The sequence below is a fragment of the Alexandromys fortis genome, unplaced genomic scaffold (genome assembly GCF_014885135.2).
Source record: "Alexandromys fortis isolate MF-2015 unplaced genomic scaffold, M_Fortis_MF-2015_v1.1 scaffold_58, whole genome shotgun sequence".
NCBI lineage: Eukaryota > Metazoa > Chordata > Mammalia > Rodentia > Cricetidae > Alexandromys > Alexandromys fortis.
In genome coordinates, this window is record NW_026067940.1 from 3,232,810 (window position 1) to 3,260,679 (window position 27,870).

The 27,870-nt window shown below is 51.0% G+C and overlaps 1 protein-coding gene and 1 long non-coding RNA gene across 3 annotated transcripts in view; one reads left to right on the top strand and one right to left on the bottom strand.

The window, feature by feature from the left end:
- LOC126505001 (uncharacterized) overlaps window positions 1-6,381 on the bottom strand; it is an 8,733-nt gene extending 2,352 nt beyond the window's left edge. Inside the window, exons 1-3 of one of the 2 annotated variants that reach the window (XR_007592777.1) lie at window positions 3,966-6,381; window positions 2,640-2,749; window positions 447-590 (exon numbers count right to left, since the gene is read on the bottom strand). This is a non-coding gene — a long non-coding RNA (uncharacterized lncRNA). The remainder of the gene's footprint in view (window positions 1-446; window positions 591-2,639; window positions 2,750-3,965) is intronic. The other variant, XR_007592778.1, reaches the window with a different exon arrangement.
- Window positions 1-27,870, top strand: part of Nav1 (neuron navigator 1) — a 248,768-nt gene that overhangs the window by 87,950 nt on the left and 132,948 nt on the right. The window contains exon 4 of the mRNA XM_050147599.1: window positions 9,570-10,367. Within this exon, the coding sequence (XP_050003556.1) occupies window positions 9,570-10,367 (798 nt within the window). The remainder of the gene's footprint in view (window positions 1-9,569; window positions 10,368-27,870) is intronic.

A 27,870-nucleotide genomic window follows, 5' to 3' on the forward strand; every position in this document is an offset into this window, starting at 1 on the left:
GGACATCCAAACTGGCTAGGCTCCCACAAAGCCAGAACATGAAGTAGGATCAAAACCCAGTGGCATTGTCCTTGGCTTCTCAGCAGCCCTCATTGTCCGCCATATTCAGAGAGTCCGGTTTTATCCCATGGTTTTTCAGTCGTAGTCCAGCTGGCCTTGGTGAGCTCACAATAGATCAGCCCCACTGTCTCCGTGGGTGGGTGCACCCCTCGTAGTCCTGACTTCTTTGCTCATATTTTCCCTCCTTCTGCTCCTCCTTGGGACATTGGGAGCTCAGTCCAGTGCTCCTTAGTATTTCTATAATTTCTATACTGTGATCTTTCTGGAAAGCCCAGTACCTCACAGAACCCACATCCCACATGACCCCTTTGGCAAGAGGATTAGAGTCCCTGGCTCTGCCCCCTTTAGGCTGGCTACTCATACAGATGGAGCTCAAGGGCAGGTACCTTCCGCGCATAAAGTAGCAAACACAAGAGCCAGGATGGTAGGCTCTGTCTTCCATCCTCTGTGTGGCCCTGAGCAGACAGGAGTCCCAGACATCAGGTAGGGCCAGTGAGTTCCAGGGCACTCATCCCAGAGCGGGAAAAGCCCTGGGACAGGGGAAAAAAAATCAAGAAATACCTGGCTATACCTTCTTTTGTTTTGTTTTCAAGACAGGGTCTCAATATGTAGCACTGGCAGTCAGAAACTTGCTGTGTAGATAGACCAGGCTGTCCTGGAACTCACAGAGACCTGCCTGCCTTTGCCTCCCAAGTGCTGGAATTAAAGACAGGAGCCACCCCACCAAGCTGTACTTTTTTTAAGGATCCCACTGCCAGTGAGGTAGAACTAGGAAATGAGGGTGTTCTGCAGGGTAAAAGAGCTAAGGGAACGTCTGAGAACTCATGGGACTGAAGCAGGGAATGTGGAGCCTGCGTCTCCATACTAAACCGGTCCAGCCAGGAGCAGGACATCCATGGTGAGCTCACTGCATCCTTCCTGCTGCAGAGGTTGGGTTCATGCGGAGGAGGCAGGAGGAAGTGCTGAAGCGGCAAGCTCCTGCTGATAAAGCAGGCTCTGAGAAGGTGAAGTTCTCTTCTCGGCTCTCAAAGCCCCACCCACCGCTCCGGGAACTATTGCTAGGATTTGCAGAGCTATTTTTCTGTGCCAAGTAATTGCCAGTGATACCGGTTAAAAATAATCGAAATATGAATCCATGGCAGCCCTCTGTTGAATGCTGTGTCTTATTGAGAAACCTAGCAAAAACTCTAATAAAGCACAGAGGTGTCAGTGGGCCAGGGAGAGCAGCCACAGAGGGGGAGTGGCTTCTCTCTGGGCAGTGCTTGCCCAGGTGTCTCTATCCTGTTAAGGTGGGTTATGGTTTCTGTATGCATACAGTTATCTTTAACTGTTTGAGGCTCCAGAACCTCCTTAAGAAACCAATGGACATTATGTCTCCGAGGCAAATGGCTACCATCTGGATATGTGGCTGATATTCAGTGACTTGTTCTACTGACCTCCTAAATCTGGTCTGTGGATACAGATCACAAAGTTATTTTTTGTGGTAGGATGTCATCAAATGGGTTGGCAAGACAACCTCAGCTGTGGCCTTGTGTTTTCCCTCTGTTTTGGGGGTTTGTTTGGCCCTCACTGAGGCAATAGGGTTTATTACAAATAGGTCAGTTAGTCCATGAGGGAAAATATTGCATAAGACTATCTCCAAGGTCCCATGCAACCTTGTGATTCAGTGCTGTGAGACTCTGCATAGAGTATCTGCTTTGATTCTGGGTTAGACCATTAAAAAAAAAAAGATACATGCTCCCACAAGTAGTTTGCCTGTTTCTACTGAATATCTGAATATATTCTCTCTCTCTCTCTCTCTCTCTCTCTCTCTCTCTCTCTCTCTCTCTCTCTCTCTCCAGTCCCTTTGCTTGCCTGGAGTTTCCTATCTCATGCCCATAGTTGCCATGACAACCAATCTAGGCTGGTCTTGGTCTGTGGACCATGTAATCTAGGTGGTACGGAGCTCATCTGAGGCTCAGTGTGCAAGGACCATGGTAGCTGAGGGGGAGGGAAGGGACAGTTGCCACAGTGATGTATAGGACACAAACATGTGGAAACACCTGGACTTCTAGTTGACCAGAGAAGCAAGGGGATGTGGTTTCAAATGAGTACAGTTTCAGACAGCGTGCCCTAGATTAGGTATTTCTCCCTACTTTTCCCTCCGGGGTTCCTCAGAGCAGAGAAAGTGGAGATTCCATACCCTATCCCTCTCGCCCTGTGTAATTTACAGGACCCGTGGAGGTACAGAGGAAACAGGAATCTAACGCCATGTAGCAAGTCCAAAGAGAACCCAGGGCCCCCAAGATGAGAGATTAGGGTAAACCCTAATCTCAAGCGTGTGGGTCTGTTAGGGTCACTGGGATTGAGGAGGACAGAGTTGATGAAGCTGAGACAAGAGACTGGCTGTACTGTATGCCACTTTCTCTGTCCATGGGATGGTACCCCCACAACAGAATGGTATTCGAGCTCTAATTATCTTGGGTACCCACAATATGGTCTTGGGAAAGTTTCTTACTCCATAAAATGAAGTTTTATGATGACTCATAGGGTTTATGAAATAAGGTACTATATAATATATGTAAGAGGGCCCCTGGTACCTGGTTCCTGTAGGATCTGCTGCCCTCGGTTCAGCAAGCCTCAGTGTGTCATCACCATCTGCCTTATGTAGGAGGCTTTCAATTCATTGTTGGTGGAAGAGGATCTGGCCCTGTGATGCAAGTAAGCAGAATATGACTACATAGCCCTCAACTACAATCAGAAGTCAGGAAAGGCTCAAAGTTGTGTGAGGCAGTGAAGGAGAGCTGAGCAAGGGGGCCTTGTGTGATGCACTGGACCTGAATACATACAGAGAAAGGCCAGGCAAAGCAAAGGTACAGGGGTGGAGTCAGATCTGGATAGTAGGGGAGCAGTAGGCGGCACGGTTGCCAGGAGACTAGGCCAGAGCTCTTTAGAGCTTGAATGTTGGTCAGCACAGGCCTGTATAGCAGCTAGGCCCCAGAGATTGGGGTGGTTCTTCCTGAAAGGCCACCCAGACCACCACGTTAGAGAGCTCTTGGGGATCACAGAGCTATAGCTATGAGGGAAGGAGGACCTCCGTGCCTGCAGATCCTGAGCCCACACCTCTACTTCCTGGACAGCCCTCCAAGAACCAACCACCAGGAAGAAAGGCCCCACGCTCAGGCATGAGGCCCAGAACACCTGACAAGAACAAGCAACAGCAGCCCAGCCCTGAGCCAGATTCTGCTAAGACCCAGCCATTGTAGCCCTGGGGTCCCTAAGGAGCCTGTGGCTGGAGGAGGGGCCTGTCCTCTGCCCTTCCACACCAGATCTAGAGCAGGCTCTTTTGAACAGGCCTCAGCCTCTGTTACCTCAGGTTCTCCAGACCTCTGGAAGACGGTCAATGCCTCCCCAGACTTAAGGAGATGTCTAGTTGTCTTTATGTCCTGTGACTTTGTGTGATGAGAAATGACTTGGTTTTCTTCTCCAAGCCTCCTCGGCCCTCCATGCACTGCCCTATCCTGTCAGGGGAGGAGAAGGCCATGCCGCTGGGAGTTCTAAGGAAAGTGTGCACGGCTTAGGGTTGATCCACATTTCTGTCCTCTTGGGACTGGGGCAGGGGTAGGGTGGGGGTTGACTAAGGTCTAGAACCCTGGTTCTGTTACCAGCTTTCAGCTTGCCGAGCCTCATTTTCCTTAGTCGGCAGGGAGTAAACCAATCTAAGAGGACTTCCTGTAGGTACAAGCAAGCCGGGGCGTTGTGCGACATCACTGTGTCCATTATTAACTTTTCCTGTGCACACAGGAGTACATGGTAGACTCTGGTCCTAGTTTCGTGCTAATACTGTGCCAGACAGACTGGGCTGTGAGAACACCTTGGACATGCTTGCCCCTTCTGCTCCAAAATGCGGCAAAGCTCCCCCGTACCTCTGAATACAACAGAAGTTTGGGGGCATGAAGTAGTCTCGTAGCTAGATGTCCCAAGGTCATTCCCTGAAGATACGGAGTTTCCTGTGAACGGGACAAGGACAGGGTCAGTGGCCTCCTCCTGTCCTGGGGCTACAGAGAAGTGAGAAAAGATGTTGCAGGGCTGCTCTCCCAGAGGCCTGGCTTCCATCCCCACTCCAGCTGTGCTGTCTCTCACCACAGGGTACTGAGAGGTCACCCCTGTTTACAGGCCCCACACATCTGTTCTGAGTCACGCATTCATTCACTTAATCAGTCGTCATTCACCAAATATTCCTGAGAGCCCACTATGCGCAGAGGGCTCTGATGGCCTTTGAGGACAAGTTCAACCAAAAAAAAATGGATTCTTGAGAAACACGAATAAATGAATGATGGCCGAGATGTTAGGAAATCATGATAGAGGCTGAATGGTGGGGAGAGTCGGGGTGCCATCCTTAAAGGAGCAGCATTCTCCTTCACAAGAGGTTGAGGGGAGCTGGGTTTGATGACACACGTGCAATCTCAGCATTCAGAAAATATTAAAGCATGAGGAGATTAAGTTCAGCGCTAGCCTGGTGAGAACTTATTTTAACAACAACAACAAAAGAAAGTCTGTGGTGGTACACAACAAACAGGCAGATCTCTGAGTTCGAAGCCAGCCTGGTCTACAGAGCGAGTTCCAGGACAGCCACGGCTACGCAGAGAAAGCCTGTGTCTTGAAAAACAAAAACCAAACAAACCAAAACCAAAACAAAGAAAAATAGAGAAACTCCCATGCAAGAGTTGTACGGGCCAAAAACCTTGGGGGAAATAGCCTTGATCCCTTTCTCTCCCACATACCCACATTTAGCCAAAGAGCAAGTTCTAAGGGCTCCAGTGTATACCATGGCTGACCATTTCTCATGGCCATCCCCTCACCGCCATCATCTTTCCACTGGATTCACCACTTTAGCCAATGACCCCAAAAATGCGCCTCCACATAAGACTCAAAGGGACCTTTCCCCAGGGGAAGGCAGGTCTTCCTGGCCTGCCAGTGTTATTCCAAGTAACCAGTCCCTTACTTGAGGCCCACAAGGCCCTCCGTGCCATGCCTACCCTTACATCTCTCATCCACTTCCTGCAGCTTCCCTCCCGGCTTCTCTTCAACCTTTTATCTTCCTCGCTGTCTTTCAAATACACCAGGAATTTTTGTTTCCATTTTTTTCCTCCATGTTTTTTTAAATGTTTATTTTGTCTGTGGGAGCTCAGAGGACAACTTTCAGGAGTCAGCTCTGCCATGTGGGTTCTGGGAATGGAACCAAGGTTGTCAAGCTTAGTGGCAAGTTTGCTTAGCCACTGAGCTATCTTGCTGGCCCCTCCTTAGTGCTTTCAAGTAGCTGGCATCTCTAGCTAATTTGCTGTCTTTCCCGTTTGAATATAAACTCCACAAGGACATGCGTGTTTTATTTTGTGTTTTGCTAAATCCCCCAGCGTCTATCCCAGCTGACCTGACCCATTATGAGCAATGGGGGAGGGGGCTTTCTAGAGACTTGGTGTTTAAACATCAGCTATTTCCACAGCACCTAGCCCACATCCTTGCCCACATCCTGAAGTCCCCACTGAGGGTGGAGTGACATAGGGAAATGACCTGGTAGAATAAAGTGGGGGGGGGCAACAGATAGTGGACATTCTACAGAGAGAGATGGGGGTGTCAGAATCTCTTCGGGGAAGTGGCAAGAAGGCTCATCAGAGGAGGATGAGCCTTGAAAGCCTTTAGCTTGTCCCTGCTCATTGGGGTTGATGGCAGCCCCAGCACTAGCCCAGGATGGGTAGGCTAGCCTTGCAGTCACATGGTTGTGTCTCTAGTCCTAGTTTCCCGGATCCTGACTGTGGAAACAGAAACAAGAGTGATGCCCCCCAAACTCTGTCCTGTGCTATGTGGGGATCAAAGTGTGGACTCCTCTGCCCACTCCTCTCTCCCTCACAGTCTCTTCTCCCAAGGTTACCTTTCAAGGTCATCAGGACAGGAACAGTCTAGCTCTCATTTCTACCTTCATCTCTCTTCTTCTGCCTTTCCTCCAGCTAACACTACCCCACCAGGCAGAGCCCCAGACCACCGCCCCCTCACCCTGGGTTACATCATTTCCAGTCATGGGGGGATATGAGAACGTAAAGTCCCGCAGCATGTCTTTCCCTGGCCCAGTGCCTACAGCTTCATTCCTCAAATCGCCTCAAGATATTAGTCAACAAATATGGTCAAATTACACAACCTATTTCCAGTACAGAAACTGTCAGAAATGGGATTGTTTGCTTGTTTTAGGAGTTCGAGCAACTGAAGATATAAATGATTCCAAACCGGCCTCTTTCCCCACCTCTCCAGTAGGAACTGACAGGAGCCAGACCTCACAGAAGGTTACTGACATCAGCAGCCCCCCCCCCCCCCCCGTCTGCCCAGCCCACTCTCTCCCTCATCTTGCCATCCCTGGATGATCACTGGTCTCTAAGCAGTGAACGACTTGAGCCCCGGCATTTTTGCAGGGTAGCAAAGGAGGAAATGGCTGAGTAGGAGGGGCTCAGGGTTGATCTTGGGGATGGTATGACATGGCAGAACTCCCTCTTTTCAGGAATCACTGTAGGTAAGGCTCTGTACGTCTCCGCTTTATCGACGGATGCCAGAATGGCTGTTGCCAAGGCAGCAGAGTATTCTCACTACAGAAGAGGATGGTTGGACTCAGGGGATGTGAAAAGAATAAAAAAGAGTGAGAGAGGTAGAGGTGGTACTAGGGAGCCTTGGGTATTCCAAGATGCCAAGCTAATGTTTAAAGGGACCACCACCTGGCCATGGCAAAAGACGCTTTAAAGATGGGAGGGGGACTCGCAGTGAGTTAATTCACGACATCGTGCATAGATAGTATTTTACTTCTCAGAAACCGACAGGTGATGTGCTGCGTGGGAGGGAGCGGGATCCAGACTTAGAGGGTAGGAAGGGGCACTGCCTCTCTTCTGATAAGAACAGGTTTTAGCCAAAATTCGAAGGAGCGATCTTTCCTTTAGCTGCGCTGTCTTCTTCTAAAGAGAAGCAGAATTTCAGGGGCTGTTTATTGAAGGAGGAAAAGGGACTTGAGATTTGGGAAATAAGCTATCCCATGAGAGAAGACACAGAGGAACAAAGAGGATACAGAGAAGAGGAAGAACTAAGCTAACACACCAAATATCAAATGAGGGAATGAGACAACCATGGCGGAAGGAAGGTCAGGTCCCGGGGGCAGGAGGCATCCGGAGCAAAGGAAACGCAGGTGGACAGAACAACATGTGAACTAGGGTTTCATGAAACGCTGAAGGCTGCACTACAGATACTACACCAGAGATGAGGGCTCAGGGTAAGCCAGACATTTGGGCTGCAGCAGTAGACATCAGTAGATGGACATAGTATTGCTCAATTTTGTTAGCTAAGCCGGAGATGAATTTATATGCAGTGGAAAAATATCAACAACAACTGAGAACTGGGTAAATCAGTCCACAGGTATCCTTTCCCAAATTGCAATTTCTAGAGAAAGTAACATTCCCATGTGTTTGAATCCGGGAAATCTTGATTAAATTACAGAATGACAAATGGATAAGAATAAAAACTGGCATGTCTACGATCCAAGCACTCAGAGGGCTGAGGCAGGAGGATCTCATGTTCCAGTTGTTTGTGACACTATTACAAGTAGTCTGTGGGATCAGAGATACTCTCTCTTTTGCTTGAACTAGGAGCTTATTCCAGGTAGAAGCTTGAGGATTTGTGTGTCCTGTGGCCACCTCTATGCCTGGTCATGTTCTACAGGGATGCTACTCAACAGTCCTTTGGCCAGCTTCAAAATGCTTGTTTCCTACATGAACTCACAGTCTTGACTCTACCTCTGAGCTTCCTAAGATCTGGACTTAGGGCCTCTGATCACTGGTTGCCTGGCCAATCTCTGCACCCAGCTCTCTTCCCTCACTCCTTGGAGGCATTGCCTCTTGTCATCCCTGTAACTAGAACGCACACCCATGCCTGCCTTCCTGAGATAAACGCATGTGACACTTTATTTTCACAGGGACAAAGTTATTTCCCCAAGTCCTGAGTTGTCTGCCTTGTATTTCCTGGAGGCCAGGATTTCTAGCTTTCTTTGGATCTTTAAGGCCAGCTGAAAGTCCACTGCCCTTGTCAAACACGTCTCTGCCAAGTAACCTCCATTCTCAGCACTGTGCTAGACATGGTCTCTCTGCTCCAGTCCCTGTCCTAGAAAGACTCTCAATCCAGCCCTGGGATGGAGAAAGTTATCCTGGGATGGAGGAGAGTATCCTGGGCTCTGGTCAGCACCTGGTGTCCAGCATTCAGGCCTCAGAGCCCTTTAATCATTAACACCTCCTCTGGACGAGTATGGCACTTGGAGAGCTACACTGATGGGATGGACATATCCAGGATCTTTTTCATTGGTTCTGTCTCTGCTAAAGGATAGATGCTAAGTCTCTTCTGAGTCCTTAGGTTTCCAAAGCCCCGTTACCTATGAAGCTAGTATTATAAACCCCTGTAGGAGCGACAGACAGCAAGAGAGCTTCAATGACTTTGACAAGGTCATGTGATCAAATGGAATGGGAACCCAGATTCTTGCTCTAAGGGTTTGCCCCTTTGTTTTACATCCCAGCCCCTCTTCTCTGTCAACCCTGGAATCTGTTTGAACCACCCTGTCTTGTACTGTGTCTCTTACCTTCTGGGCTTACCTCAGCGCAAACTGTACCCTACAGGACTGAAGAAGGTAGCAAGAGAGTTTCCTTGGGGGAAACTAAAGATGGTGTGTGGGAACCACAGGATCTACTGGTTTCTACCCCAGACCCTACAGGGCAACTTTCTCCTATGTCCACAGTTACCCTTTCTCAGTACCTTCACCTGTACCTCTAATCTCCTCCACAGATACATTTTCCCAGATGCAGTAGGGAACCATATACCTTATCTCTCTGCAGAAAGCAAGAAGAAAAACTGGTGGGATCCTTTCTGTGCCCCCAGGGCTCAGCTCACAGACACCTCCCCCTCCCGAGCCAGAAATAGACACACTCTCTCCCCTACCTCCCTCCCCTAGCACACACTCCACCCCTCCTCCTGTTTGCTCCCCGCCTTCCCCCTCCCCTTCTTCGCCGGGAGCTGCAGCCTGCAGTCTCTCCACGAGCTGGAAGGAGGAGTGTAGTGAGGGCGCTGCCCCGGAGTGTGCGGCCCTCGCACAAATCGGGCCACCCGGGGACCTAGACGAGATCCCAGCATCACAGCACGTCCCCGCTTCGATGGAGCCTCCGGGCTTCCATCCTTCCTTTGACTGATTTACATTTTTTAATTTATATTCCCCCTGCCCCGCCCCTTTTCCTTCGATCCCGCCCCCATCGCCCGCTATTTCCTCGCCTTTTCCTCTTCCCGGGCTTCTTTCCCTATCCTTTCCTGCATTTCTTTCCCCTTCGCCCTCCGCTCGCCTCCTTGCTCCCTCCCCTTCCTCTCCCCTTCCTCTCCCCTTCCTCCGCGGTTTCTTCCGTCTGACCCCCCCCCTCCGCCCCCTCCTCTCACTCCCGCCTCCTTCCCCCGCCCCGTGCCTGCAGACGCGCGGATCGTCCATGCGCTCCTGGCAGGCAGAATGCTGGGCAGCAGCGTCAAGAGCGTGCAGCCCGAGGTGGAGCTGAGCGGCGGCAGCGGCGGCGACGAGGGCGCGGACGAGCCTCGGGGAGCCAGCAGAAAGGCGGCCGCGGCGGACGGCAGAGGCATGCTGCCCAAGCGCGCCAAGGCGGTGGCGGGCGGCAGTGGCAGTATGGCCAAGGCCAGCGCAGCTGAGCTGAAGGTCTTCAAGTCCGGCAGCGTGGACAGCCGTGTCCCCGGTGGGCCGCCGACCTCCAACCTGCGCAAACAGAAGTCGCTCACCAACCTCTCGTTTCTCACGGACTCCGAGAAAAAGCTGCAGCTGTATGAACCTGAGTGGAGCGATGATATGGCCAAGGCACCCAAGGGTTTGGGCAAATTGGGGCCCAAGGGCCGAGAGGCTCCTCTAATGTCCAAGACACTGTCCAAATCAGAGCATTCGCTCTTCCAACCCAAAGGAGGCCCTGCGGGCGGCGCCAAGACCCCACTGGCTCCACTAGCGCCCAGCCTAGGCAAACCCAGCCGGATTCCTCGCGGACCCTATGCGGAGGTCAAACCTCTCAGCAAGGCGCCTGAGGCGGCCGTGAGCGACGATGGCAAATCGGATGATGAGCTGCTTTCCAGCAAAGCTAAGGCGCAAAAGAGCTCAGGGACCGTGCCCTCAGCCAAGGGCCAGGAGGAGCGGGCCTTCCTCAAGGTGGACCCCGAGCTCGTGGTGACCGTGCTGGGCGACCTAGAGCAGCTGCTCTTCAGCCAGATGCTGGGTAAGTCTGGCTGCCCCGCCCCACCCCGCCCCTGGTTTTCTCCTGGCCCGCTCGCTGCTAGGAGAGGTGGGGAAAGCGAAGCTTCCTCCCTTTTCCCCTTACACTGACCACTGACCAGGTTCGGAGGGGCATTCCTGCCCAGATGTGCAGAGCTGGCCTACCTCCAGCTGTGTCTGACTAATGCTTGTCTTAAAGATGTCGCTGATAGGAGCCTGGGCTCTGCTGTGGCCTGTCGGAGGTGAGGGTGGACAATGGGGGCAGGAGGACTTAGGTTCTCAGAAACCATTAGCTCCCCTGAATTTTCAAGTCCAGAGTCCTAATATGGCAAAGCACAGGGAGGTTGGTAGAGACACTGGCTGAGAAGTGGTCCGCGCTGGATAATACAGCATCCAGAATTGCTAGGAGAGCATTGGTAAGGGCCCAGATCTAGAGCACATATGTACGGAGAGCAGATGTGAGGTCCAGTTGGTCCTTGGAGCAGAGCTGAGCCTCCACTTCCTCTATGAATCCCGGGTGGGAGCGTGAATCGGATTTCCCGGGTGTGGGGGACCTGGCAACAAGAAGTGTCTGGGGCCAGGGAGGCGGGCTGGTAGCCAGCTGCGCGCATCTGGATGCGTCCTTTTCCTCAGCCCCAAGCAACCACCACTCCCATCCCCCTAAGTGTTTTAGGGGAAGGTCTGGGCTTTTGCGCGGAGACTCCCGAGAAGCCTTTGCCCTTTGGCTAATGAAAGCCAAGCTGGCGGGAAGGGAGGAACAAAGCTTCCTCGGTGGAGGAAGCTGGAGAGCTGCTCCATTGTTCTCCAAGCCTGAACAGTCCGAGTAAAAAACCCGGAGCCAGCCCGGGAACCGTGCTTTCTTTCTGTAGAGCCCCTGTCCTCAAACAGGGATACACGGAGGATGTGCCTGACGAGGCTACAGTGCCTCGGAAGCTTGCACCGGCAATACAGGGACTGCCGGAGGTCGGCTGCGAGCCACCTTGAGTGCACAGACTTGTTGCAGGGAATGGTTTGTGGGTCCTCAGGCGCCAGAACCCAGGGACCCCATCTTCCTGGGTACCTTGCTGGCCAGTACTAGCTTTGCTGGGGGCTGGGAAGGGGCGTGTCGTGAGCGTGTGATGGGGCGGGGCCAAGAGGAGGATAGCGGTCCAAGGGACCCGATGGACTGAGGGAGAAGAGAAGCAGATGCTGGCCCAAGGCCCCTGGAGAATGCTGAAGGAAACCTGTTCAGACTGCTGCAGTCTTTCTGAGACATCCCCGCCTGTGGTGTGGTGAGGGTCTGGTGAACAAGGATGCCGCCTCTGACACAGATGGCTTTTGCTGAGGCAGTCAGGAAACTGGACAAGGGCAAAGGGAGGAAGACAGCCTTATCCATTTAGAAAGCTGCCACCCTCCCCCAAATCCGATTTGATAGTGAAAGGTTGGGGGGATGGAGTGGAGTATGCAGAGGTGATGGGCAGAAGTGCCACCCTCTTGCCTGTTGTTGGGTCTCCCAGAGGCCCTGCCCTCAAGGAGTGTAGATAGACAATAAGGAAAACCAAGTGCTTGGCACTAGGAGGCCTGTGCTTTCGAGAGCGACTGGGAAGGGAGGCCTCTCTGAAGGTGGTCACAGAATTGTGACGGAGGCGTGAGGCTATGAGGTCTTGGAATGAACATAGCCTGAAACAGTGAGAGGTCTGAGGGAGAAAGGGGCCAGGGGAAGAGGCGTGTGGGGACAGGTGGGGGGCACAGCCCCATTTTCAAGGTCAGAACTTGCTCCGTTTGGGTGGGATAGCTAATCAATCCCTCCATAGTCAGGGTATTCCCTACACTGCCCATCAAAGGCCTCTTAGTTGCTTCTCAAAAGGGGTCACCACAGACACTCTGCTAGATGGTCCTAGAGCTGGCTAGGGGCAGGAGGGGAAGAGAAGCTAAGCTGTGGTCCCTTATTCCTGCTCGGCTATCATCGCCCCAAGCATGCTTCCACGAGACACCTCAACAATTAGGGGGTGACAAGAGAACTCCTCCCTTTCTTGCTGGACAGATGCTAGGCCAAAATCAAGGACTTGTTCCCTGAGCTGAAGAATGCATTTCCCCCTGAACCCTCAGGTACAGCTCTTCCATGGGAGACCTAAGGGGAGGACGAGCCCACAGGTGTGGACGGGCCTGACGAAGGTGGTGTGTACTGGGCCAAGTGAGCGGTTTTAAGAGTAGGCCTCACTGAGGACTAAGGCACTTCACTCTCAGCTGGGGGAGAGAGGTGGGAAGTCGGCAGAGGTCGCTGTACTGCCTCTAGCTGAGCCGCTCAAGCGAGGGTGGTGTCAAGCCCCAGGGTACACTCTCCGGCATCAGATGATAGGCGGGCATTTGGTGTCTAGGCCAAGCCTTTTCCCCATGTGAAGATGAGGTAGAAGGCACACTGACTAGGAGTAAGGGGGACGGTAGAGCTGACTGGCACCCCAGAGCCTGTACAAGTGTGCCTGCTGTGAGGACAGGCCCTTGGTGTAGAGCAGAGTGGCGTCTGGAGAGAATCCTCCTGTGATATCTCCCCAGGGCTAAAGTCATGGAGTTTTTGCTCTTGCCCATGAGGCCCAGTATCAGGTTATGCACATTCCCCGGTGCCATCTCAGTCCCAGCTTCCCAAGCAAGTGGCAGGGAGGTTTGGCAGCCCCAAATAAGAGCCTTTCTGGAATAAAGGGGATGAACTGAAACCTGATCGCTCCTTTCCCCAAACTCAGCTGGGGCCCAGATGATCCAAACAGGCTCCCTGTCCCTTCCCTAACCTGAAAGCTGCCAAGTAACTAGGCTTCCCCCTGAAACGTAGAAGGCCAAGGGTGAGCCCCAGGGGAAATCAGCCAATTCCAGTACCCTAGCTTGTCAGTCCCTATGAGATAGTCTTGACTCTGGAGGAAGGCCACCAGGCCAGCTCTGGGGCAAAGCAGAAGCAGTATCCCAAGTCCTTGTCCAAGAGTCCTAAGTTCTAGTTCCTCCTCTGGGACTCAGTTTCCCCATGTATGAGTGGAAGAGACCCCTCCCATGGCTCATCCTATAAGGGTGGGGGCAGTGAGTAGACCTCGTAAGCAACGTGGGTGGATTAAAGAGTGCTTATATTAACAAAGAGAAGTTAAAATTATAGTTATATCCTAAATAATACTAAAGATTAAAGCAAAGTCAGTCCGTTGACCCCCCCCCATACATTCAGCTTCCCCCACCGTTCAGACCTCCAGGAAAGAATAGACAAAGTTAAACAATTAAGATGGCCCAAGGTCAGGGTGTGAAAGAACCCAGGCTCATGGAGTTCCTAGTCCCATTTCTTCACAGAAGGTGTCTGGCATCCAAGGAAGGGTTTCCATGACAACAGTTCTCTACCCTCAGAAGCACAGACCAAATAGAATTGAGGAAGAAAGACAGGAAGCTATCCATTTCTAAGGCACCGGGGCTTTGGGGATGGGGCCTGGGAAAGGATTGCTACACGGACTTGCTTTGAGTGCTGTGGGATGACCTGCTTTCCCAAGCACACTTCTCCCCTCTTTCTCCAGGACCTTGATGGGGAGTGGGGATGTGACTCTAGGTAACCTAGATAACCACTGCCCAGAGAAGGCTGTGTGTGTGTGTGTGTGTGTGTGTGTGTGAGAGAGAGAGAGAGAGAGAGAGAGAGAGAGAGAGAGAGAGAGAAAGAGAGAGTGCGCGTTCACCCAGTTCCAGAGGCTCCACCCAGAGGCATGGTTGGTGATTCCAGGAGCTCTATGAGATCTGGAAAGAGTCTGGACAACCCTTCCTTCTGCCTTTCCTTGAATTTGGGCATTTGGGCTGGAGGGGACTTTCGGAACTGCAGGTTGGGACTTGTAGCAGCATGCTGGTAAACATGCTCATGTGGAAGAGGAGCTGATATTGGACCTTGGGATTCAGGGCCTCCTGCCTTCCCCTGAGAAGACTCTTTCTCACATTCAGGATGTTTTCATGCAAGGCTAGGCTTGGGTCTCCACAGAGGATGGACAAGAGGTTCTGTTCCTGCTCTGGTTGTTGCCTTGCCCTGATTGCTGAGACCAAAGCTGGTCTCCTCAGAAGACAACCTGGGTTCTGTGTCTCAGAGCAGGGAAGAGATGGATGAGGAGGTCTAAGGGGTAGACTCGCTACCTTGGGGAGAAGGTTCAAGGGGAGCAGAAGTGCCCAGAGCTGCTCTGGTTCCCTCAAATCACATCCAGGATGATATTCATTCCCATTACTGATGGACTCCAAGCCCAGACCACAAGCCTTTCTAGTCTTAAATGAAGCAGGACTAAGTCACCTAGGGCCCTGGTGGAGATTTTCTGATACTTTCTCCTTGTTTCACCCCTGTCTGTCCTGTGCCCAAGATACAGTCAGCCACTGACTGCCCTCTATCCTGAGCTACCCAGGAACTTCTCCCCCGCTATCTCAGTCTTGCCCTTCCCCACAGCTCTCTCTCCATATATTCATTTCCAGTTCTCTAGCCTCTGACCTTAGGGCCAATGACGCAGGGGGCTTCCTGGAGCTTGAAGGATGAAACAGCGGAGTGAGTCTCAGGGTGCACAGCTGCAGTTCAGTGCCCGACTCCAGAGTCTCCTCAGACAGGCGAGAGTGGGAATCTCTTCCTCTCTGCATAGTGCTTAACCTTCCCTGGGATTCCATAGAACCAAAGAGTGGAAATTGTCTAGATGAGCCACCCACTGAAGGCCGAAATTAATCCCTTTGTGGCATCAGGGGTAGGTTGGTGTTCTGTTTGCATGCTCCTGGTAGCAGAGGGCTTACTACCTTCTGTTCCCGGAAAGCATTCATTGTTGGAAGAATTTTTCTATTATAAGTTTTATTATTATTTCTATCTTTCTGTTCAACCAATATTCCTGTCTTCTAAGAATTTCCATCATGGTCCACATTTGCTCACTGGATCCCTCCAGATGAAGGTAACCTGCCTTCCACAGAGGTTAGGGCGCCTCTTTGAGCTGCCTCTCTTCTTTCTCCCTTTGCCCTGCCTTTTTCTCTTTCTTGCCTGTGTCTTTTCCCTTTCTTTTAAATGAAACTTCTGGGGAAGGAGTCTGACCTATATTCACCTGCTTCCCGGGTCGGCTAGAGCTCATCTTCCACCTGGGTCTCCCTCCTGCCGCCTCCTAATGGTCGCATCTTAAAGTGACTCCCTGCTGAGGACCCGCAGGACCCACCACCCCTGGCTACAGTCCTTTGGTCCTAGGGAAGCTGCTCTTGGAAAAACCTTTCTTTCCCTTTGCAGACTCCCTGAGCTAACCAGCCAGCAGCGGGGAAATGGGCGCCACCCGCTTCTCATTTGCTCTGGCTGACCTCCCTCCATACCCCGTTGGATTACCCAGATACATTTGATGTCCAGGGAGCCTGCAGCCTTGCCTCTCTTGCACAGACAGGGCCAGGGCACCAAACCCAACTGACTGCCCTGAATGGGGAGGTGACCTCCAACAGGAGCCGATAGAATTCCTGCCATCAGGGCAGATACCTTTTCCACTCTGCTGATTCTATAGCCGGGGAGGCAGAACACCTGAACCTCTATGGCTCAATCCCACCTTGTTCAATGAGGTCAAGCCTCTGCTCCCTTCTGACCACCAAACGCCAGTGTACTGTCTGGGAAGATGTCCCAGAAACTCTAGTTTTCTTGCCAGAGGTGGAGGCAGGATAAAGTTTGGCCCATCCCAGATGTTTACCTCTGGTGTGTGGGATGCAAAGTGAAGAGATGGGAAGCTCCCACTGGGGGAGAGTTATTAGGACCTGCTGAGTGCCTACACTTCTCCGCCTCGCCTGGTGCTACGGTGGGTAGGGGAGGCAGGAGCCATAGATGTTCCTCAGACTTCCGTCTCTTGCTGTCAGTACCACTACGTCTCGTGTTCATATACAGTTCTCAGTTCCACTCTAGCCAAACCTCAGCAAGGCAACCAGAGTTCGGCTGGGGCCATGGCTTGGCCCGGGTCACCTTGAAATCTATTTTAGACATCTCAATGATACATTTTAGGGCCATCGGAATGGGTGGTTTCTCTGCAGAGCCTTCTAATTTCCGGGTGGCGGTCTCATCCAGAATATCTCGTGGTGCTGCCACTCCTGTGACTTGGGATATGGGCACCAAGAACTAGCACTTTTCTAACTATGATCAGCTGCTCCACTGCCTGTCCCTGTGGATCCTCACAGTTGTCTGAGGGCTATCCGTTGGGGCCCTGTTGTTGGTTATATGTTTGATGTAAGAGGCTTGAGTCAAGAGTTCCAGATGTTTCCATACTGAGCCACCATTATAAACTATGACCTCAGGATGACTAGTGAGACAACAAAATGCACAGCACATTGGAAATATGGACATAATGGCTATGTGACACACAGCACAATGCCTAGGACTTGGGTGAGGTCAGAGTATCATAATACAAACTTGGAGGGAACTGGCAGTGAGTAGTATGTGCTCCCATGGATAGTGCACGTCCGTACCAGCACATGCTCTGGTTTCCAGCACAAGCACACACAACTGAAGGTGCATTTACATGTGTGTCTATGTATGCATACAAGAGCGGGACCAGTTTACAACTTCCCCCAAACAGACCCCCAGGCAGAGGCTGCAGGGTTCAGATGCCTGGCTCTTTTCCCAGACAAGCACTTTAAGTACTGGTTACCCTTCAGACTCTGAAGACACAGGCTTTCTTTGCCCTTGGTGACCCACTAAATAGGTCCTTTCCTTTGGGGAGAGCTGGCAGCCATCCAGACAGGAGGCCCTGCCTTCTCTCTACAGAGTCCCCAAGGTACCACGAGGCCTAGAATTGCAAGATTCCCCACACCGGGGAGCTACTTCCTACGAACCTGGTACCTGATCCTTCCAGGCAAAAGGAAAAGGAAAGTTCAAGAATGCTATACCTAATCATAATGTTTACTAATTGTTTAGTGTCTGAGAGGCATTGTTTCTATGCCATATGCATCGTCATTTCTTGGTATTTACAATTAAAGAAATGGAGACAAAAAAAAAATAGGTAGTACCCGAGCTAGGATTTGAAGCTGACTTCTAGATCTAGAAGGTACTGCTTCCTGGAGCTCAGTCCTTCCCCCATTTTTTAAAATTCTACTCAATTCAGAAGAAAGTTATCAAGCAGCGTGTAAGGGCAAACCAGCACGCCCCTGAGACTGAGACTGTGGGTAGGCTTACTAGCTTGAAATGTGGGTGGCAAGAGCTCCTGGCTGGCTGGAGCAGAGGTGGTAAAGGAGAAACAGGTTGTGGACTGTGGCTGATGGAAAGGGGTATGCTAGGACAGTAGGCTCTGGGGAAACATTTGAGTGAACGGGAACACACAGGGGTTGTCCCCAAAGTCCTGTGTATCCTCCCTCCTAGGTGAGGTTGCCAGTGAAATTAGCTCTCCAGGGCCTTCAACTTTTGAATCTCCTGACTGGAGGGGCAAGGCTCTTGGTAGCCCTTACTGAACGGGAGGCGTCTAAGGATGCCTGTGTTCAGATGCTGTCTCTCTCATCTGCAGTTCTGATGAGGCCCACCGCCCAAGGTGCAGTGTTCTGCCCTTAGCAGGGATTGGTCTTTCTCACCCTTAGCCATGGGGTATATGTGCCGTGCTAGAGGCAGACCCTCAGCTCCCAAAGCTTGAGCCAGATCACACACAGCACAGCCCCAGGCACTTTAGAACTAGACACTTGAGATCCCCCCCCTTGCCTCGCCTCTCCTCTTCTCTCCTCCCTTCCTCTCCTCTCCTTTCCCCTTCCCTCTCTCCTCTTCTCCCTCCCTCCTGCTCTCATTTTTCAAGTCCTTGGTCTCATGTAGCTCAGGCTGGCCTCAAGTTTGATAATCAGATGAGGGTGAACACTGAATGGATCTTCTTGCTCTGCCTGGGCTTACAAGCATGCACCCACTACATCCATGGAAATTTTCAGTTATGTCTAACTTTGAAGCAGATAGACACAGAATGGAGGCCTCCAGATTATTTGTTCGATTCAAGAAGCCATACCAAAGGAGTTAGAAAACTATTCAAAGGAATCAGAGCTTGGCATGGTGTTGTATATTGGTAATCCCAGATGTTCAGGAAGTTTAAGGCAGGGGATTGCAAGTTTAAAGCTAGCCTTGGTATCTTTGTTAGGGCTTCTGTTGCTGTGATGAAACACCATGACCAAAGCAACTTGGAGAGGAAAGGGTTAATTTAGCTTACACTTCCACATCACTGTTCATCATTGAAGGAAGTCGGGACAGGACCTCAAGAAGAGCAGGAACCTGGAGGCAGGAGTTTATGCAGAGGTCATGGAGGGTGCATGCTTACTGGCTTGTGCTAAATGGTTTGCTCAGCCTGCTTTCTTATAGAACCTAGGACCACCAGCCCAGGGGTGCCCCGCACACACAATGGACTGAGCCCTCCCCCATCAATCATGCCATTAAGAAAATGTCCCATAGGCTTGCCTACAGCCTGCTCTTCTGGAAGCCTTTTCTCAACTGAGGCTCCCTTCTCTCTGATGGCTTTAGCTTGTGTCAAGTTGACATAGAACTAGCCAGGACACTTGGCAACTTAGACCCTATCTCAAAAAGAGTAAAAAGAGGGCACAGGGGTAGAGCATTTGCCTAGCATGCACAAAACCTGGGCTCGGTCCCCAGCACCCCCACCCCATCACATGGAGGAATAATACCCTTTGTACAGGGTAGAAGGCACCCTATTTATACAGCTTTGTTTGAATGGCTGACTTGAAGATCTCAGAGAAAATGGACCTCTTGGGAGTGAAGGAAAAGGCCACCCTGGGGACTCAAGACTTCACACACCCCCTTCCCCGTCTCTCAGTTGTTATAGGAGCCAGGGCATTTTGTCATGAAGCATTTTGTTTTGCCATGGAATCTAGCTGTCCCCGTGGTGTCCCCATCTATTCTAGAGTCCAGGTTTGCCACAGGAGAGCAGGTACTACCCTCTGTCTTAATACTTCCATGGGGCCTTGAAAATGACAGAGCATCCAGGGTGCTGCAGGGTACCACTCCTGGCTTCGCTGTCTACATGTCTCTGCTTCAGCACTCCTGAAAGGGAGCAGCCCCAGGAAAGACAGCATCTGCGCCCCTTGCTGGTGGAGCGGGTGGGCGGAGCGTCAGGCGGCCATGCTACAGTGCTGCTCCCTGTGCCTTGGTGGATGACTACAGATGTGAGATGGCCTTCTCCAGTTACGAAGGCTGGACCTGTGATTCCTGATACTTCCTAGCCTAGGGTTTGCTTGTTTCTCAGCAGGCAGTGTGGAGAAGCGGCTGTGCTCCTGTTGTCACCATTAAAAGGACATACTGAGCTTTCAGGGGCATCAGGGTCAAGTCTCCAGGTAAGGAGGCCTGCTTGGTGCCCCAGGCCTTTCTAGTCCCTGAACCTAACCCGTAGCTTCAGGGCCACACCAAGCCTGGCTGTAGAGTTTTCGGTCTTTGGAAGAAAGTACCCAACCCCAAGACTATACTGAAGGTCATATAATGTGCAGAGGTCAGACACCTTCATCCAAAGCCCTTTGGAGGACCACCCAACACAGGAGCGTCTGAGACATTGGGGATCGGCAACCATGGTTACCAGGACTTACTGAGTACTCACTGTTTGCTGGCTGGGAGACAGACTTTGTCCGGAGAAACCCGTCTCATCGCTAGAATGCCATGTGATTCAAGGATTATATCTTTAACAACCCAGGCAGATTCTAGAGCTGGGGAACCCCAAGGGCATCCTGCTCTGCCTCCTGTGGTTGCTGGGCTGTGGAGGTCAAGTGACCAAGGTGCCAGGGGACACAGGCTAATGCTGCTTGCCTAAGAGGAAGGAGGGCTCTGTAGTACTTGATAACCATGATGGCCTGACTGTCACACTTCTGTTGGCTGGTAACCCCATGATCACAATAGACATAGCTATGTCAGAACTCACGAATACTAATGAATGCCAAGCAACTTGCCCAAAGGCATGTGGCCCATTCATAGTGAAACAAAGCTTCAAAGCAGCCTTGGGTCAGGCTCCCACATTTAGCTACTAGACTCTACCGCCTCGTGCATGACAAGCTGCAAGCAAGTCCTTGCCCCTGCTGTATTCTAGAATTTATGGGCTCAGTCTTGCCATGGCTTTGATGGTCCAGGTCTGTAAAGATGGATTCTCTTCTGGGCTCTATAAACATCCCTTCAACACCAACTCTTTGCAAAGGGTTTTGCCTCCCAAGGTAATCACTGTCCAGTGTTGGAAGCTGACCCATGGAGGGGCATTTCAACAGTGTCATAGCAGGAGCAGGAAAGAGCAGAGCCCAAGAGCTACAGGAGCGCTGCCAAGAGGGAACTTCCCAGTAAAGAGCCAAGGCTTGGGTGCTTAGAAGCTGCTCTTGCCCTTCTGCCTGTGAATCTTTGATCTGTCTCTAAGTGCATCCTTGGGTAAGCCACTTATCTGCCAGAGTCTCAGCCTCCTTGCTGGTAAAGCAGGGATCAGATTCCCCAGCTTCCAGATCTAGAGGACTTAGGGAGGGAATGGTATGGGAAAGGGCAGTACGGAGGCTCCTGTGTCTGGGGCTGCAGATGTCAGCCCCATCTGCAACTTAGGGTGCTACTCCCTTCTGTGCTCTCTGCTCACTCCCTCCCTTTGTAAGTAGCCCCTGATTTCTAGATTAGATTCCACATAATGCTGCATCATGAGGGTGGGCGTGGGAGGCATTAGCTCCATGAACGGTCTGAGACTTTTGAGAATATCTGTAATTTGTTGATGTATGATGCATGAGGCACTGTTCCGGCATCCACTAATTCAGTTGCCAGGACAGCAGAATTAGGTACTAGTTTCTCTCGCATTTTCCCAACAAAGAACCATTGAGCCTCAAGTGTTTACCTACATAGTCACTATGCCACATGGCCTCACCCATGGAGAAAGCTGGACTTGTAATGTCCCAAAGACATGACAGCTCTGCCAAGAAGCCTGCTATTTTTAAAGAAGCGCGTCTATATGGGAGGGGGGTGGTTCTGTAAGATTTTGGTCTGAGAGCCTGACTGGTCCCCTGTACTTACTTGGGTACCTGTCGCCAGAATTGGTACAGTTTGTGAGGTCTTTGGCTGGTATACGATCACAGCATCTGCATGTGCTTCTCCACCCTAGTGGTCCAGGGTGGTCTAAAAGGGCCACCATGCTTACTATAGGAGACAGCTGTGTGCTAAGACTCTAGATTCACCACCCTTGGCCTTTGTGTCTCTGTGACCCTGGATGTCTGAGGTGACAGAAATGATACCAGCTTTGAAGGCCTAGGTATGAGGTTTCAGATCAACTCAAAATGCTTACCCTTTCCTGTCCATGATCTTCTTTGAACCTGTCTTCGTCTATCTGCAGGCTCAGACTAATAGCCAGCATTTGAGGGCCATTGTGAGGATTGCAGTAAAGACAAAGTAGAGAGTACCTGGTACACCGTAGGCCATCACCACGTAATTCTGTTCCCACCTCCCCTACAGACTCACAGTTCTGACCACTGTAGCTCTTCAGACCCCAGTGGTGACCAGTCTTCCCAAGGGACTCCATTATCATTGAACCTGTTTAAGGACAGCTCAGTCTCTGAGATATGTGTTATGAAGCCCTCTGGAGCTAGCTTGAACAAAACAGAGGGTTCGTTATAGAGACAGCATTACCAGGACACGGAAGACACCAAGCATCAACCAGGTTTCCGGGAGAAATGGAGCCAGTGGCGCCAAGCATCTTCGCCTGCTCAGCATATTGGCTCTCGCGCTGGTCGGCTCGCGCTGGTCGGCTCTACACATCAGATTCATTTCCTTTCATACCACTGACTCTGCTCCCGGTCCACGTGGCAGCATGTGGAGCCCACACTCTGTCCAAGAGAGCAGCTGGTTTACCCAGGGGAGGAGGCGGAGGCTCTGACTGACCTATCACAAGGAGAGGAAGTTGGCTTCTAAGGTTTTCAAGGGCATAGGTCAGTCTAGTGGTTGTTTAAACTCTTATGAAAATAAAAATAAAAATCTCAAAAACAGTATGAAAAAAATAGTCTTTAAGGTGCGAAGAAGGATTGCCAGAGGGTGGCCCTCTTGGTTCAAGGTCAGCATCTACTGTAACCCTTAGCCCAGGATCTAGCTCCAATCTAGACCAGGGTGAAAATTAGCAATGTCTTTCTTTCTGGTCGGGTTAGGGGACTTCGGCTTGATCTGTTGGTTTACCTGGCCTGGTCTGCCTTCTATTGGCCAATAATCTCTCTGGTGGCCTTCGTGGTCTCCTCCTGGGGCTGAGGCATGAGATCTGCCCTTGTGATTTGTTATATCACACAGCTGGGAAGACATCTGTGGAGGAATGGGGCCAGGACATCTTGGCTCCTTCCCTTTTCTCATGGGAACAGGTGGGTGGATTTGAGGCTGGCCCCCGATTTTCCATAAGTCCGGGGCTGGAGCCAGGGTGTTGGACTAGTAGGAATGGGACCAGCCTTGCCTTAGGGGATGGAGTGTCAAATGGCTAACAGAAAGAAAGTTTCCCCAGAGGAGCCAGCCCTGCTTCTGAGCTGGGGAAACCTAGCCTGAGCCAGGACAGGGGGTGGATTCCTGCCATTTTCTCACACTGTGAGGGTTGGATTTCCTCTGCATCTGTGCATCACAATTATAATGTTTTTGGCCTCTCAACTCAACCACTCAGCCATAGCCTAAGTTGTTGCTTTGTTCCCTTGGGGTCATCAAAGGAAGGACGGAGACTATAGTGGCCAAATACACAGACGCCGGGGTCAGGCAGATCTGAGTTTAAATTCTTCTTCTATATTAACCAGAGTTGGTAGTGTTGAGGCCCCAGGCATGCTAACCTCTCAGCTCTACCTTCTCCTAGCCTGCTGCTGGTCCACTCAGTCCTTCCTTCTCTCTTGTATCCAGGCTGCAGTCCCCTGAATGCCTCTGCCCCTGTGTTATCTTTTCATGTCCCATGTCCACTGGTTGATTTGTTCCTCGGGTTCTGTATGTGCCAGAGTCCCCCAGGACGCCAGCTCTCTCCCAGCCGCCATGCAGACTTCCAGGCGCATATAAGTGAGACCGCCAGTGCTGTCTGCCTTAGACATGCATCTGATTGAACAACACCAGTATTCACCCATCTGGTAGTTCTTCCTTCTCATCTTTCTCCTTTCTCTACACCTCATCCCCTGTGGCCCGCTCCCTTTGCTGTGCTCAGAGAAACCAGCATTGGCTTTTCTTGGTGGCCTCCACTCTTTGCGTTCATGTCAGTGTAGGTCCAGCCTTGTCAGTTCCTAGCACTCTGACTCAAGGCTCCGGCTACTTGCTAGGAGAGGATGGGGTTTGCTTCCTTACCTCTGGCCTCCTGCCTACCTGGCCTTGGTCTCCATCTAAACGAGACTCGCACATCCACTCACCAAGTGTTCCCTGCTCCTTCCTCTGCACATGAGTTCAAGGAATCAGAACAGATTTTTGTAGTCAAAAGTGACTGGAAATCAGGGGAGCCACACCCTCAAATCTAAAGAGGACAGATGGGTAGGCCAGTCAGAGCTTCCTGGAGGCATCTGGTCACCTCTGCCCTCCCCTTGGCTGAGAGACAGACGGTTAGGAGAGCCCAGGGTGCTCGGGATTCCTGGCTTCTATAACCAGGTCAGAGACTCTCCATTAAGAGGTCAGTATTACCTCTGCCTCTGTGCGCCAGGCTGGCCCCAAATTACCACTGCTTAGAGCTTTTGCTTCCTGCATCACAGACAAACTCATTTCTCCATTATCTGGGCTAATACAAAAGTTGTTGTTGTTTTTCAATCTATTCCCTCTGTCTTGATACTTAGGATTCAGCTTTCCTTTCCTGGTTTTCAGATACTTTTGTTTGCTTTGCTTTTTGTCTGTTGTTTGCTTGTTTTTGAGGCAAGGTTTCACCACAAGCAACTCTGGCAGACCGGAACTCGTCATTTAAGCCAGGCTCGTTTCAAGCAGTGATCCCTCTGCCTCCCAAATCCTGGGATTAAAGGCATGCACCACCATGAGCAACTCTTTGGCTGCATCCAGTATCTGTTTTGATTCCTTAAATTCTCAAGCAGAGGAAGTGAAGAAGCAGAAACTCTGGGTGAGTGGGTGGGTAAAGATCACTTGGATGGGGTCTGAAGCCAGATGAGGAGGTGGCCAGGACTGAGGGAGCCACTCTCAAACATCTCGGGGAGCACCTTTAGGATGCACCTGTTCTAAGTCATCCCGGGTGCTACAATCTGCTGTGGTTGGGATTGGGGAGACCAGCACCCCAGCGCCTTTCATATACACCTGTTCTAAGTCATCTTTGGTACGTGCTATGATCTTCTATGGTTGGGACTGGAGAGACCGGCACCCCCACTGTCAATCTCTTACCTCCTCTTGTTTTTTAGTTCCCTGGCTCCCATATGTTCAGGGAGTGCAAACTGACACTCGCATCAGCTCCAGCCAGACTTCACTGGAAAGGGAATCTCTCTCCATCCTCTCTTGTCTTGCCTCCCTCCTTAAAGGAAAAAAAAAAGCTACATTATCTCAGGCAGCAGCTCTGTATGTAGGAGAAATATGTCTGGAAGATCAAAACAGATGGAGTGGGGGATGGTTGATGGGGTGGCAGCAACTGTCCCTTCTATCCTTCTTTGGGGGGAGGGAATCTCGAGGGACGATGGTAGTAGCAGAAAGAACAGAGATGAGACTTTATAGGCTTGCCTGTATGATAGTGGACACCTGGGAATGATGTGGGCGGAGCTCAAGGACATCCGCTCCATGCACATCAGGATACATGACATCCTGAACTCACTGCTGACCTGGGAGACAACACCTACCTGTCAGGGGAAGGCAAATGAGGCAAAGCTGCTGGCTTCCTGGGCAGAGCAGACCCTCCTTTACTTTCCTTCCTTCTTCTCCTGAGACCTAAAGGACCTTCAGATGGATGGATGTGAACCTCTGGGAGGCTGTGGATCATGGGACTATCTGAACTCCACCACTGAGCTAGCAGGCTGCCTCCCTTTGGAATGTTCCAAGTCAGGATTTCTCTGAACAGAATCCAGATATGAAAGCCATGAACAAGAGAGGTGAGGGCACCCAGTGACACTCACTGGTGAGGTCAAGACACCTTTCCATTGGAGCTAGTTAAACCCTCCTGAGGTTATGGACACTTACTTCAACTCGGTGGCAGGCCACAGCATCACCGTGTTACAGGCAGAGAGATCTGAGGGGTGATGTGCAAACCCGTCCTTTTGCAGAGGAGGAAACTGAGGCTAGGGCTTGCTTGGGCTCACTTGCGTTCCCTTGACTCCTGATCCAGTGATCCCATCTTCCAGCTCAATCTGCTTGTCTCCTCCATACCTTGGTTGTGTAGTTAGGATGTTGTACATTGGCATACGCAGCAGGCCCTTTAGATGAAGGTGTGGGATGACCCAAGACTGTCAGAGTCGGGTGAGACCTGAGTAGTCCCCTGTTCCACAGGAGAGGGAACCGAGGTGCCCAAAAGTAGTTAGCCTCTTCTCACCCAGCCCATGAGTGGTAGACGTAAGCTCTAGATCCAGGTCTCTGACTTCTGTTCCTGTCCCGTGAAATTTATTTTAGGCAGTCATCCTGGGGAAGGGAAGGCATGCTACCTGGCACCTCAGCAAATGGCTGATGTGTGCCTGTTTAAAATGTACCTGCTGAGGTTTGGGGACTGAGTGATAAGCACTCTCCCACCTCCCTGTGGATATTGGACTTCATAAATGCATTTTACAGAAGTCACTCTACAGTTGCTCCTACCCACAGAAGTTCATATGATGCTCACCAAGACCTGAGATGTTAATGAAGGACCCTCTGCTGGCAAAAAGTCTCACGTGTAGGAAAATGATGTCACCCTGGAGCAGGACAGAGATCCCAACAGCCTTGGGTGGACCAGTGTGAGTCCTGTTACAGAGAGTGGCTTCAAGTCCAAGAAAATTAGTGTCATATCCTCTCCCTACTGAGGTTTCTTGGGGACTAGAAAACTGCCTCAGTTTCCCTGTGCAGGAAAGCAAGGGTGCTGACAGTGTGGTAGGGGAGAGGAGACCATGTTTGCAGATGTCCAAGGCCCTCTCTCAGAGTAGGCAGGGGAAATTCTGTGTTCCAGTCCCATAGCCTGGGCTCGCAGTCCCTTAGCCTTAACCACCACATCTGCCAACATCCCTGTTCTGCTTTTCACATGATCTTTGCAGGTTCTGTGCTCAGGTGCAAATGGGCCAGACCCTTTTGGACATGTCTAAGGATGAAATGTGGTGTTTCAGAACCTTCGGGCTGGAGAGCTGTGTGCTGGTACAGTTAGTGCAGTGACCTTCTGGCTTTCCTGACTGGTCAGTCCTTACTCACTGCCCAGCCTGGCAATCCTCCGGGTCTCCTTGCCCATCCCTGCCCTCTAGAGCTAATCGTAATTCCTCTATACTGGTTCACGAAACACCAACCTGGAGGAGAAGTAGGAGGTACACAGATTCAGGTTACAGAGACTAGCCAGGGCTTCTTGGGGCAGATGGCTCAGCCAGGGCCCTGGGACTGGGCAGAATCAGCCAGGTAAAGCAACAGGTGGCACTGATGTCTGAGTGAGTTCAAGAATTTATGGAAAGCAGCAGGTCACCATGGCAAAAGAGGTGCAAAATGAAGCTGGGCGGATGGGGCAGAGTCTGGGATAAGCCAGGCCTTGTAGGTTAGGATCAAGATTCTGAATTTTCCCCTGAGCCAGAGGAAAGACAGGAAAAGTTTGTTTGGTTTTGGTTTTGGTTTGTTTTTATTGTTTTTTTGTTTGTTTGTTTGTTTGGTTGGTTGGTTGGTTGGTTGGTTGGTTTTTGTTTTGTTTTTGTTTTTGAGACAAGGTTTCTCTGTGTAGCTCTAGCTGTCCTAGAACTCTGAAATCCACCAGCCTTCCCTTCCCCTCCTGAGGATTAAAGGTGTGCTGGGATTAAAGGTGTGTGTCACCACACCTGGCTCCAGGAAAGGTTTTAAGAGGAGTAAGGTCAGGTTTGTGTTTTATGAAGGCCACTCAGGCTGCTGTTGAAGAGCATAAGTAGGGGAGAAAAGGGTGATAGATTCCTACCTGGAAGACCCTGAGACTATCAGAGCCATCCCAGTGGCAGCGTGATGCTTCAGAGAAGGGGCAGACAGTGAGGATGTGAGAGCTGGAAGGCCATGAACAGGCTCCAGGGAGAGAAGCTGATCAGCCAGCCCGGGGCATCAGGAAAGGACAGGGCCTGTGGTCCTGGTGAGCTTGTCCTCTGACCCCACAGCAAGGTCTTCAGTGACATCCGTGATCGTTTTTGCTCTCAGCCATTAAATTTTTCATTTATATGATTTTTTTTATTTTCACTTAAAAAAATAAAACTGACAAACTTGATTTTGCCTATACATAGACTTTGTTATGTGTAAAGTGTGCATGTTCAATTAAAAACTGCAAAATTCTCAATTTCTTTAGTAGTAATGACATTTGTTTTAAAAAAAAAAGCCAACTAATTTTAGCTGCACTTAGGGTCCACAAGATTCATACAAACTGTGCTCTGGGACGAGGGAGGGGCGATCACAATGTCTGAAGTGGGAAGATGTGGTGAGGACCGTGGTAGTGGCAGCAGCAGTGAGAGTGGCAATGATGGTGATGGTG